Genomic DNA, 12,447 nt, shown 5'->3' on the forward strand with positions numbered 1-12,447 from the left:
CTGCTCACTGTCTTGTTGCAGCAGCCATTCAATTAGATGGGATGATATCACCCCGCGTTGCCTCCCATTGAAAAAGGCAGGTGAATAAAAAGTGCAGGGATGACTCCTGCCGCGTTCGGAGCGGTCGTCCGTGGCCGCGTGTCAGTCGGAGGGGGGCGGCGGGGGTACTGATACTCCGCTCCAGGTGCGGCGGGGGGGGTGAAGGTTTTGAGGATACAGGACACAGCCTGTGCCCCGAGCCCTCGGCGTGGGCGGCTGTGTTCGCTCTCCTTCCACTCTCCTTCCCTCTAATCCCACTCGGCTGTAATTAATCCGGAACAACGGGAAGCTATAAACTGGATTTATAATGGGGAAGGCTCCATTAGAGCCACAGTCCCGCTGTTATCTTCGGTGAGCGATTTCTGTCCCTAACAGGATTTGCCAGAAATTTAATTTACAGACTTTGAAAAGGGTACAGTGCCTTTTTCATCTGCTGATGTGATTTTTTTCCCTCCCCGGTCTTTTTCTTAACTCGCCCCTTGTCGGTTAAGCAGTCCTGAGAGGGACAGTGATTTATCCTCACACACACACACTGGGAAAGCTGCCATGCTTCTGAGGACCTTGAGAAAGTGAGGGCGTTGGCTGGAAAAGCCAGTCTTGGCTTGGAGTCCAGTTGGTTTTTCTGCCACTTTTTCTTTATTTACGGCCACCTGTTAATAGAAAAAACGCAGTGTTCATGTACGTTTAAATGTCCACTGAACAATATGCAGTGATGTCATGGCAGCTTTTGGAAGGAACTAATATTATTAGCTCATTGTCTGGGCTTGCTTTCGAGGTGGTTTGCGAGCCATTTCCCTACCGGTTCTTAGCTGTAGTCTGCATCAATACAAGTAACCCCTCAATGACATGCATCTGTCAGACCTGGGTCAAATACGTTATTGTTTTGGATTAAAACACTTTTCTACACTTTACTGAGCTTGTCTAGTGCATTGGGGCCTCTGAAATACTCAAAGTTCTGGTCCCCTTGGTTGGCTCAATTGCACCTGGCAAGAATCGAGCACAGAAAATTATTTGAATCCAAAACAATGACCTATTTGACTCTTTGACTCTTTGACTGCGCAGCTGGGTCCCGCTCGTCCAGCTGTGAGCCGCGTCTGCGCAGCCGACAGTGTGGCGAGGCGTAAACTCTGCGTCCCCTCTCGCAGGCGTCTGCACTCCAACAACCTGCACTGCGACTGCCACCTGTCCTGGCTCTCTGACTGGCTGCGGCAGAGGCGGGGCCTGGCCCCCTTCACTCAGTGCATGGCCCCCGCCAACATGAGGGGCCTGAACGTTCCTGACGTCCAGAAGAAGGACTTCATCTGCACAGGTACGGCCACCTCACACCCTGGGCCTTCGGCTGGAGCTACACCAGAAGCAGTGGTGTAGCGGAAGCTATATGCAGTCTCGTAGCCTACATGTAGTGTCCTACACATGCACTATGCAGCCTGTGTAACAGCTATAATCCTCTATAGTGGACTTGTAGCTCCTCAGGATGAATACATGTCCAATGTAAGTCCAGCCTTAAGTCTCTCATGGGAGGAGAAGGGACATAGAGGATGTAGCACGCTCAAAACACACGTGTAAAATTGTTTTTTTTTTAAGATTTTGTTTCAACACTTTGGTATAAAAAAAAAGCATTTAATTACGGCATTTGTACATGGTTGGCACCACAGTTTTGTTTACTCAGTGTACATCCAAGTATGCCTAATTACTGTAATTGTGTTTGTTCTTGTGAGAATTTTACTGTTAATATTAATTTCTTTTAATTGAAGGATAATTGTTTTGGTAGTGCAGCATTTTAAATCCAGAGCTTAGTTTCACTACTTTGTTTTTAATTTACTCCCAGATGCAATGTAGTGAATACATTCATGTTCACCCTTTGTTTAATAACCCCCCCCCCCCCCCCCTCACCATTGTATCACCTGCTACTGTGCCTCAGTCGTCCCCTTTTAAAATGGCCGCTGTTTTTTGGCACTGGAAACACAGAACCATACCACAGAGGCACCTTGGTGCTGATTATTGCATTGTACTGCAGATTAGAAGAAAGAAACACAAGAACAGTTATCATTTGAAAATGAAAATGTCATTGGACCCGTGCCATCTTAGCTATGTACTTGGCTCATCAGTCGTCAGTGTGCTAATGGCGGATGGCACATCCGCATTCTTTCCCAGTGAAAGCTTGGATCTTCCACTGCAGTCTCCTATAGATTATTTGACATACAGATAAGGAGAAGGACTTGGAGGGGTGCAAGCTTAAATGAAATAAACGTAACAGAGGACATCACCACGCAACACCGTATCGATGTTCTTTATTGACTGGCGGTTCCTCTGGCCTCGGAAGGTTCCAGAAATGGCACGAAGTGACCTTGAGAGAGGCTTGTGTTATCTGTGTGTGGGAATGATTTTGTGTCTCTCGTGTGTATTTATTTTAACCGCCTGATGCGTCCGTCTTATGAATTCTGTTATGTCCATATTCTGGCTCTCCTTCCAAAACATCTGTCAAGCTGCCTGAGCAGTGTTTTTACCAAGCCAGAATTTCGATTTATATTTCTGCTTGTTTGGAGAAGATAGTATATTGTTCCTTATGCAGTTTCTCTCTCCTTTCCCTATCCCTCTTGCACTCCCTCTCTCTCTTACTTTCTTATCTCGCTCTTTCCTTCCGACTTGATCTCCACCTGTATCTCTCTCCCTTTCCTCCTCTCTCTCCTCTTTCTCTTATCCTCTCGCGTCCCCTCTTGATGACTCTCCTTTCCTTTTCCTTTTCTCCTTTTCCTTCTTGTTTCTCAACTCAATCTCAACCCACTCTGTTCTGTCTTCCTCTCCTCCTCTCCCTCTTCCCGTCCCTCTCTACCCCCTGCCCTCTCTCTCGCAGGTCCTGCTCAGACAGAGCCTCGTACCTGCGTGCCCCAGGCCTCGGTGTGTCCGGCGACCTGCACCTGCAACAACAACATCATCGACTGCAGGAGGAAGGGCCTCACCGAGATTCCCGCCAACCTGCCGGAGGGCATCGTGGAAATGTGAGCAACCGCACGCTAACCGCACACACTCACGCATACACTCGCGCACATCTCTTCAGCCAATCAGACGGCTGGTACCGAAAGGGGAAGGGACTGTCCTGCACACAGTTGCCAGACCTGGGTAAAATCCATATATTCTTTTAACTCAAATACTTCTCTGTGCTAGATTGAGTCAACAAGAAGGCGGGGTTTTCACTTTTTGGGAGTATCTCATAGGTTCCAACATACCAGACAAGCTCAGTAAAGCGTTGAAAGGTATTCGAATCCAAAACAATGACGTATTTGACCCAGGTCCGCAGCCAATACCCTCGGCCCGCGCCAAAGATATTCTACCGTCTGTCAGCGTCGTCTCAACGCCCGACGCTCCTGCCAAAGGCTGTACTGTACGTAATTAGCTGCTGACAGCGCGGCGGTTGGCGGCGTATCGAGTCCCGGTAATGGCCGTGCTTCTCCTCCGCTCGTGTCACAAACCTCATTAGTAGCCGAGATCGCGGCATCATTGCTCACAGTGTGAGCGCTCGCGCCGTTTGCAATCAGCTACCCCCGCCACCGCCGTGCTCAAAGACAATTAAGCTCTTATGCCGCGCTGTCTGCGGGGGGGCCAAATCCATCCGATCAATCCCAGCCCCTCGTTTCCATTAGCCAATGGGGTGCCTGGGGCTGCCGCAGAGAGGGTCGGCCATCATCTCCGTCAGAAGCGCTTACCTGGAGTCGGCTTCGTTTTCGTATCGTTTGTGTTGTTGAACCTGTTTTATTTGACGGGCCTGCTCGGTATACTGCCCCATTAGCTAGCCACTCTGTCAAAAATAGTCCAGGGTAAATGCAAAGTTGATGAATGAAAATGCGTTTTTGGAACGCGGCGGGCATTTTCCAAATCCAAATGGCTTGTCTGAGGTCATGGGTTTTTGCATTTATTGCTTTGTGCCATTCCGTGATCGGATTTCCTGTGTTTTTTTCTCTCTATTGGAGCATTTCCATACCTCCTCAGCCAGGGCATTTGATATACATATTGATCGCAGGGATTCCTGTTTGTGCTGTAGGACAGGCTTGTAATTGTTCAGACGTGCTCCGTTTTTCCTTGTTGTCATAATTTCAATAGTCTATGACCTTTGCACGAGGGAAAAGTGATACGTTATGCTAGATGTATTACTCCTACGCCTCCTTGACTACATCCAAAAGCAAATTGAGTTAAATTAATGACAGACTGTCCAGACTTCGCTGGGGACATTTATTATTTAAATATTTCGTTTTCTTAATTTCTTTTGCTTGCCAGACCAGTATGGTTTCCTATGAAGAGACTGGCCAAAACCCTTCTTAAATGGCAGGGTTTGAATGGCTGAATGGATGCCATAGCTCCTCTCTCACGTCCTCCGTCTTTCTCCCCGCCGCACCTGGCGACTCGCTCAGCGCTCGCTCGGGCCTCGCCGGCCCCGTGGCCCTCCTGGGGCCCCGTCCGTCCCGCGGGCCGGAGGATGGATAGCTCCAGTGTGAGGGGACAGCGCTGCAGAAAGGGATGGGGAGGGGGTGCCATCATTCACAGAGATGGATGACCCCCCCACCCCACCCATCTGCAGCAGCATGTGGCCTTGCATCGCTGGACCACTCCCTCGCACCATCCGTCATGCTGCCAATCTCCCCTAGAGCCCCTCCCACTATACTGCAGGGCCCTGACCATTCAGAGATATTGCACACAGCCCTGCAATATGCGCAAAAAACATGGACATTCTAACACGCACACTACATTTTGTTTTACGCAAATATAGCTATTTACGTGCAAGCGAACACAAACTTACTGCACACTATCATGCCCGTACATAGAGATGTGCATTCACACAGCAACCTATGCTACCGAGACAAATTCAAAGTCAAAAGTCCTAATTAAGGTATAAAATTCCGGGGGGTGAAGACTGACAGGTGAAAAACAAGTGAGAATAGGTTAGGGGACTCCTGCAGAGCAGCTAAGATACAGTGTGAAGATATATGTCTTCAGACAGCGGTGGTAATTGAGCAGGGAAGAAGCAGTTCTTTTGGGGATGGAGAGGTCATTCCACCACTGGGGAGCTAAGGTGAAGAGTGAACACCCGTAATACGTTCAAAAACATGGATATACATACGCACATGCATTTTGATTTACGCAAATACTGTATGAACAAGCACACACAAAGTTACTGTACACTAACATGCACATATAGAGAGATGCACTCACACAGCAGTCTCTCACACAGATGCACACACACACACACACACACACACACTTCTACCCCATCCTCAGGGTGAGAGATTGATGGGAGTCCATTTCCCGTGGCTCTGACCTAACCAGGAATAGCCCCAGAGAGGCTAATCTGTCACAGCTCTCCCCAAACCCTGCCCTGTGTGCTGGGGAAAGCAAATCGGTATCACTTCACAATAAGCTTCCCTGAATTGGTATGAACTAATGTAGTTGTTAACTAAGTAACTATTGAAAAGCTAAGCTGTTCTGCTCTGCTTATGTAAAGAAACTGCTCATTTATTTATTAATGGTTAACTAATTATATGTTTTTTCCATAGTTGCTTAATGTATTAGCATTCATGTAACTAATTCATTAGTAATTGTAGTTAACAAATACATTGACTGGAAATGTTAAAAGCAATGTTAATAGCTTAATAGCATGCTTAATAGATGTCTTTTTCCATCAATTCATTCACGTTAACAAGTACATTAGTTAATTCCAATTCACGTAGCTTTATTGTAAAGTGTGACCAGGAAGTCCCATGTCATAAGTAAGGGGGTTGTAGATTAGGAGGTTACCGACATACAGCTACAAGGACACACGGAAATAGAACAGGGCTGGGTGGGTGTGTCAGTGGTAAACGCTACACGTTCATTGGTACAGTCAGTGTGACGGACGGCAGGGGGAGGTGGCCATTGTGAATAAACCGACCTCCTTCTCTCTCCCTCTCCCTGCAGTCGACTGGAGCAGAACCTGATCAAGAGCATCCCTGCTGGGGCCTTCTCTCCATACAAGAAGCTGAAGAGAATGTGAGTGGGTCACATCGCCCAATCAAAAGCTCTCTTTCAAATTAAAATTCAGTTCTTCCTTCATGGCATTTTTGTATATGAGCAAAGCTTTATGGAAACAAACAATGAGGGTTTGCTTTTGAGGTCATGAGTCCAACCAAAAATAATGTTTTGTTTGCACTGCAAAACATAAAAATATGGTACAGACAGTAAAGACCACATCTTTCTCTATCTATCTCACACACTATTGCTATCACCTACAAGGGCTAAGTTAAATACGTAATTAACTTGGGTCCAAGTCCTTTTCTGTGCTCGATTGACCCTAACCAAGAAGACCAGAATGGCACACTTTTTGAGAGTATTTCATCGGTTTCAATGCACCAGACAAGCTCAATAAAGTATAGAAAAGTATTTGAATCCAACAATTAAGCATTTGGCACATGTCTCTCCAGTTGCTACGCATTGAAAATGACTTTAATAAACAGCAGTTAGCCACTCCTGCTGCTGAGATTTTACTCTGGATCTTGTAGACAGACCAGCCAGCTGGGTTTCAGAGCGTCTTCACCGTGACTGCGTAATGAAGATGGAGACAATAGCTAAAGCGACTGGCCTCAGATCAAACCTCGGTTGAGTCATTACTGTATCCTTGAGTCTGTATTTGGGAATGAACTCTTTTCCTCCCCTGTTCTCTTCCAGAGACCTGAGCAAGAATCAGATTTCTGACATCGCAGCCGACGCCTTCAGCGGCCTGAGATCCCTCACCTCTCTGTGAGTTCTGCCACGTGGACACACACACACACACACACACACACACACACACACACACACACGGAAATGCATACCCCAGCGCACTTGTCCCTGGTGATGAGAATGCGCTTTGTTGTACGTCACTCTGGATAAGAGCGTCTGCCAAATGCCTATAATGCAATGTAATACTGTATGAGAGAGAGAGAGAGAGAGAGAGAGAGAGAGAGGAGAGAGAGAGAGAGAGAGAGAGAGAGGGAGAAAGAGTTTATAGGAGAAAATACACAGTTCAAGGTGAAAGTCAGTGGCAGTGGAGAATGATGGTACCTAGGGTAATTGGGACAGGGACAGCAGAGCTGGCCAGAGCAGTATTTGGCTTCAGAGCCGTGGGCAGGTGTTGCAGTGGAAAGTAAATTAGAGGAGAACACAGCAGCAAGACAGTGGACAAATAACTTTGGTTTGCTGCTGATGTTAGCTGACATCTCTGGCAGTGAGAACACAAGAGAGATTTCATATCAATCACCTCGGGATGTGACAGAGACGCCTCAGACACAAAGGATTGTGTGTGTTAATCTGCCCGCCAAAGACAAACATAGATTAATCTGTCTTTGTCTCCTTTCAATAACTGACACTGATAGAAATTGAAGTAGGTGGGAAATTCTTTGCCATTCGTGCTGGGGAATTGATTGATTGAAGATGTGCCTCAGGGGAAAAACATGTTTTTGATAAGCAAGAAGTTGGCAGTTGGATGCGAGTATTACCTTACATGCACTACACACACATACACACACACACACACACACAGATACAGTATGAAGCTTACTTTGCTTGTGTTTGTATCCCTGCAGGGTCCTGTATGGCAATAAGATCGCTGAGATTCCCAAGGGGCTGTTCGACGGGCTGGTGTCCCTGCAGCTGCTGTAAGTTCCATAACGGCTTCTGATGCTTCTGCTGGGGAAGGTCCAGTAAGGTCAAAGGTCAAGGCTGGGCTCAGACAGTAGATATAGAACATTTACAGTATTCCCAGTTCACTGTGGGTTTCTGATTCTTTGAAGAAAGCAAGCACTTAATGATTGTAAATGCACACTGTAAGAAATACATGAATTATACTTAACTGATTGATTACTTGATTGATTGATTGATTAAGTGTTTGATTTATTGAATGGTTGATTGAATGGTTGATTTCTTTATTGATTGACTGATTAGGTGAGTGAAATACAAGTCTCAGTTGGTGAAGTATAATATGATTGCTCTGTCGTGATGTGTCGTATTCCTGGAATGTTATGAATCGTAGGTTTGTAGTAGCAAGATCACTGAACGCTTCTGGGCAACAGGTTCCTTTGCGATTACCGAGAGATGTTTGAGGACAAGGAAGTACAGTATGTCTGTGCGGCTGATATTTTCACTGCACATTTTCTGTCTGCGTGTGTGTTTTTGTGTGCATGTTCGTATTGCCAACCTCTGTGCATGAGTGCGTGTATTTCTGTGCAGTGTGACACGTCATTGTGTCAGCTCCCTGTAATCTAAGCTCGGTGGCAGAGCAGCGGTTCAGTTTCCTCCATTCTAACCTCGTAAAAGGAAGCCGAGCGCAACAGGAGACGTGCGCGTTGCAGCCGAAGCCTTTTAAGGGTCTGAAATGGGCCATTTGGGCTCTGCGCGGCACGCGGAATGAAACATCGCCTTTATTTCTCACTTCCACCGGGCTAGCTCGCGCAACATCATTAGCATTTAAATTGGACCTGATTGCAAAGCATATCTCTCACACCTAGTTATATCGATGCAGACATGGAAACATTGCTCAAACATAATGGCTGTGTTTAATGGTCTAATTTGAGGAGATTTGCTCTTTTTAATGGTGCTGTTTGTGCTGTAGTCCTTTAATGATTTTGTAAGATGGAGGAATTGAGATGCTTTATTCCTATGGTGACTAACGCATCACAGGAGATTGTTAGAGGAGGTGATATAGGTGCGCATCAGCAGGTTGTCATCAAGGTCGAGAACGGCGGATCACCGACGCCGCTGGACGGGTCACAGTTTCCTCTGTTTGTCTTGTCGACTGCATAATGATTCAAATTGCTTGTTTTTTGTAATTAAAGTAAGCCCCAGAGCCCTCTAATGAGCTTAGCGTCAGAGCGAAAAAAGACCCTCCGCCCCCGATTCTGATGCCTTTCCAAACCCGCAATGGGAAAGCGCTCTATTGTTTTTTTCTGGATTTATTTATTTTTATCTCCGGTCCTAATTAGTTCTCCTTGTGAGCAGCCTAACGATGCATGGGCTTTACCCTGCTACAATCCCTTATTAGCATGACTTTTAATAATTAATTAATGGCGGTCGGTTGTTAGCCGGGTTGCAGGGGAGAGGCGTCGGGGATTACGGGGGGGGGGAAAGAGCAAGAAGTCGACAGAAATAGCGCTTTCACCCCGCCCCGCCCGACTCTGACACTGAGTGTCATTAAATCCCAGCAAGAGGAGAAAATGGAGGGAAAAGACTGTAAAATGCAGTTTTCTGACCATAACCCTGTAGTTTTTGTCACTCTGTCCTGTGTCTCTGCTTTGTATCAAACTGTGTTGTGTAAGTTGTCTGTGTCAGCTGCGTACTTAATCTGTGTGTTTTTCAGAATGTGATCGTGTTAACTGTGCTGTATTGGACTATATTGTGTGAGCTGTTTCTGTGTTTTCTGTCACTGTGTTTTGTACACCATTTTTTTTTATGATTTCTGTAATGTGTTGCGGACATTACATTACTGCCATTTAACCTGTCCTATTATTCAGAGCGACAACTCAGCTAACGCAAACCGTTCTCACAGTTTTTCTGCAATGTAGGGGCAGTGTTATAACATTGACAAAACATTCCAGTAACATTGTGAGATCAATCAGTGTTTGCTCGGTGCATTGTATTGTATAGCTGGGTAATAAGCCATCTTACAAACCGATGCATTGTGTGCTGTTTGTGTACTTTTGACTGCACTGTGTTGTGTTGACTGTATTTAGTGGTTTCTTTTACACTGTGCACACCGTGCCTGTAGTCACTGTCACTGTGTAGCCTTTGCTACAGTATGTCTGTGTTTCAGCCACACTGTATTATGTGAGCTTTGTCCGTGTGCTGTGTCCCGACTGTGTTTTGAGAGCTGTGTTTATGCGGTATGTTACACTAGGCTGTCTGGGCTGTGTTTATGTTTTGTGTTACACTGTGCTGTGTGAATTCGTGTATCCTCGGTAGAGAGCACACTGGTGTCGAGAGCTGCGTTTATGTGCTGCAGAGTGAGCCTGTTCCTCTGCTCTCTCCCTCACCTCCCAGGCTGCTGAACGCCAACAAAATCAACTGCCTGAGAGTGAACACCTTCCAGGACCTGCAGAACCTCAACCTGCTCTCTCTGTACGACAACAAGCTGCAGACCATCAGCAAGGGCCTGTTCGCCCCCCTGCGTGCCATCAAAACCCTGTGAGTACAACCACACTGCACCCCGAGAGGTGCCTGCTCAAAGAAAGAGCATGGGCCTAATCACACACACACACAGGCACACACACACAGGCACACACACACCACGTAACACAAGTCTGACTGAAGCACCATCACAAGGGACAGAGTCTGAATGGTGCTGTGTTTTCTGTCTGGGTTTTGAGTACTGAGAGCTTAAGAGAAAGTGACAGTGTCCTGAAACTAAGCTGCTAACACATGCTAAGCTACAAGGGCAACGTCTTCTGTGGTTAATGTTGCCAGGTAGCAGCTGCTATTTCTTCTCTTTTCAACGCTACACTTCCACTTCAACGTCTATCTGAGAGCAAGGCCAGGTGTAAGGTGTGAGCGTGATTTTCTTGTTTGTTTGACTTGGACAGACACCTGGCCCAAAACCCCTTCATGTGTGACTGCCATCTGAAGTGGCTGGCCGACTACCTGTTCGACAACCCCATCGAGACCAGCGGAGCCCGCTGCAGCCACCCCCGCCGGCTGGCCAACAAGCGCATCAGCCAGGTCAAGGGGAAGAAGTTCCGCTGCACAGGTAAAGTCTCCTGCTGCCACAAAATGTCACCCTGACACAAACATACAAACACATACACACACATGCATATACACACTTACAAACACACACGCACACATTCATATACACACATCCAAATACACACACATGCATACGCAAACACATGCACACGCATACAAACACACACATGCACACATGAATATACACACATACAAACATGCACGCACACATGCATATACACACATACAAACACACACGCACACTTGCATATACACACATGCAAACACACAAATGCACATACAAACACACGCACATATATGCGCACACAAACACACACACGCATACATACATGCACACATGCATATACACACATACATGCACACATACATACATGCGCTCGTCCACACACACACACACACACACACGCACACACACATACATACACACACTTGCACACACACACATGTGCCCATACAAACACACGCACATACACACATACATGCGCACACACGTATACACACATACATGTACACAGACACACACACATGCGCCAACACACACACAAACATACATACACACACATACACACACACACATGTGCACGCATGCACAAACACACAGACACAGACACATACACACACACACACACACGTAGGAGGGGAATGAATAGAATATGCCCTGATACTCTCACAGAAACTCCACATGAGTGCTTTGAGGCAGTGGCACACCAGCACAGTGCAGATATCACTTGTCTCTACAAGGTCAGTTCTTAACTGTTCTGACAGCTTGGGGCCCATGGAGAATCTGATCTACTGCTTAATGACATCAAAATGGCTTCACGTCACTGTAACTCTCCTCTCTCATGGTACTACATTATCGCTGCTCTATAGCGTTTCCCAGAAATGTTCCTGACAGAGCCTGCCTTTTGCCCTGTTTTGCTGTCTTTTTGGTTTTAAATTTCTTTCATGTAATATCTTATAGCGGACTAAAGAAAGATGAGCAGTTACTATACTTGGAACTGACTTTGAAGGTGGTTACAGTCTGTCTGAGGATGGTTACAGTCAGTCTGAGGATGGTTACAGTCAGTCTGAGGGTGGTTACAGTCAGTTTGAGGGTGGTTACAGTCAGTTTGAGGGTGTTTACAGTTTGAGGGTGGTTCTAGTCAGTTTGTGGGTGGTTATAATCAGTCTGAGGATACAGTCAGTCTGAGGATGGTTACAGTCAGTTTGAGGGTGGTACACAGTCAGTTTGAGGGTGGTTACAGTCAGTTTGACGGTGGTTACAGTTTGAGGGTGGTTACAGTCAGTCTGATGGTGGTCACAGTCAGTCTGATGGTGGTCACAGTCAGTCTGAGGGAGGTTGCAGTCAGTCTGAGGGTGGTTACAGTCTGAGGGAGATTGCAATCAGTCTGTGGGTGGTTACAGTCAGTTTGAGGGTGGTTACAGTCAGTTTGAGGGTGGTTACAGTTTGAGGGTGGTTATAGTCAGTTTGAGGGTGGTTACAGTCAGTTTGAGGGTAGTTACAGTTTGAGGGTGGTTATAGTCAGTTTGATGGTGGTCACAGTCAGTCTGAGTGTGGTCACAATCAGTCTGTGGGTAGTTGCAGTCAGTCTGAGGGTGGTTGCAGTCTGAGGGAGGTTGCAGTCAGTCTGAGGGTGGTTACAGTCTGACGGTGGTTACAGTTTGAGG

The 12,447-nt window shown here is 46.6% G+C and overlaps 1 protein-coding gene across 1 annotated transcript in view; it reads left to right on the forward strand.

Moving 5' to 3' along the window:
* slit3 (slit homolog 3 (Drosophila)) overlaps positions 1–12,447 on the forward strand; it is a 170,308-nt gene that overhangs the window by 119,051 nt on the left and 38,810 nt on the right. Inside the window, exons 8-14 of the mRNA XM_061235572.1 lie at positions 1,185–1,348; positions 2,894–3,038; positions 5,986–6,057; positions 6,733–6,804; positions 7,629–7,700; positions 10,078–10,221; positions 10,617–10,780. Of these exons, the coding sequence (XP_061091556.1) occupies positions 1,185–1,348; positions 2,894–3,038; positions 5,986–6,057; positions 6,733–6,804; positions 7,629–7,700; positions 10,078–10,221; positions 10,617–10,780 (833 nt within the window). The remainder of the gene's footprint in view (positions 1–1,184; positions 1,349–2,893; positions 3,039–5,985; positions 6,058–6,732; positions 6,805–7,628; positions 7,701–10,077; positions 10,222–10,616; positions 10,781–12,447) is intronic.

This window comes from Conger conger, chromosome 3 (assembly GCF_963514075.1).
Source record: "Conger conger chromosome 3, fConCon1.1, whole genome shotgun sequence".
In the NCBI taxonomy this organism is placed as follows: Eukaryota; Metazoa; Chordata; class Actinopteri; order Anguilliformes; family Congridae; genus Conger; species Conger conger.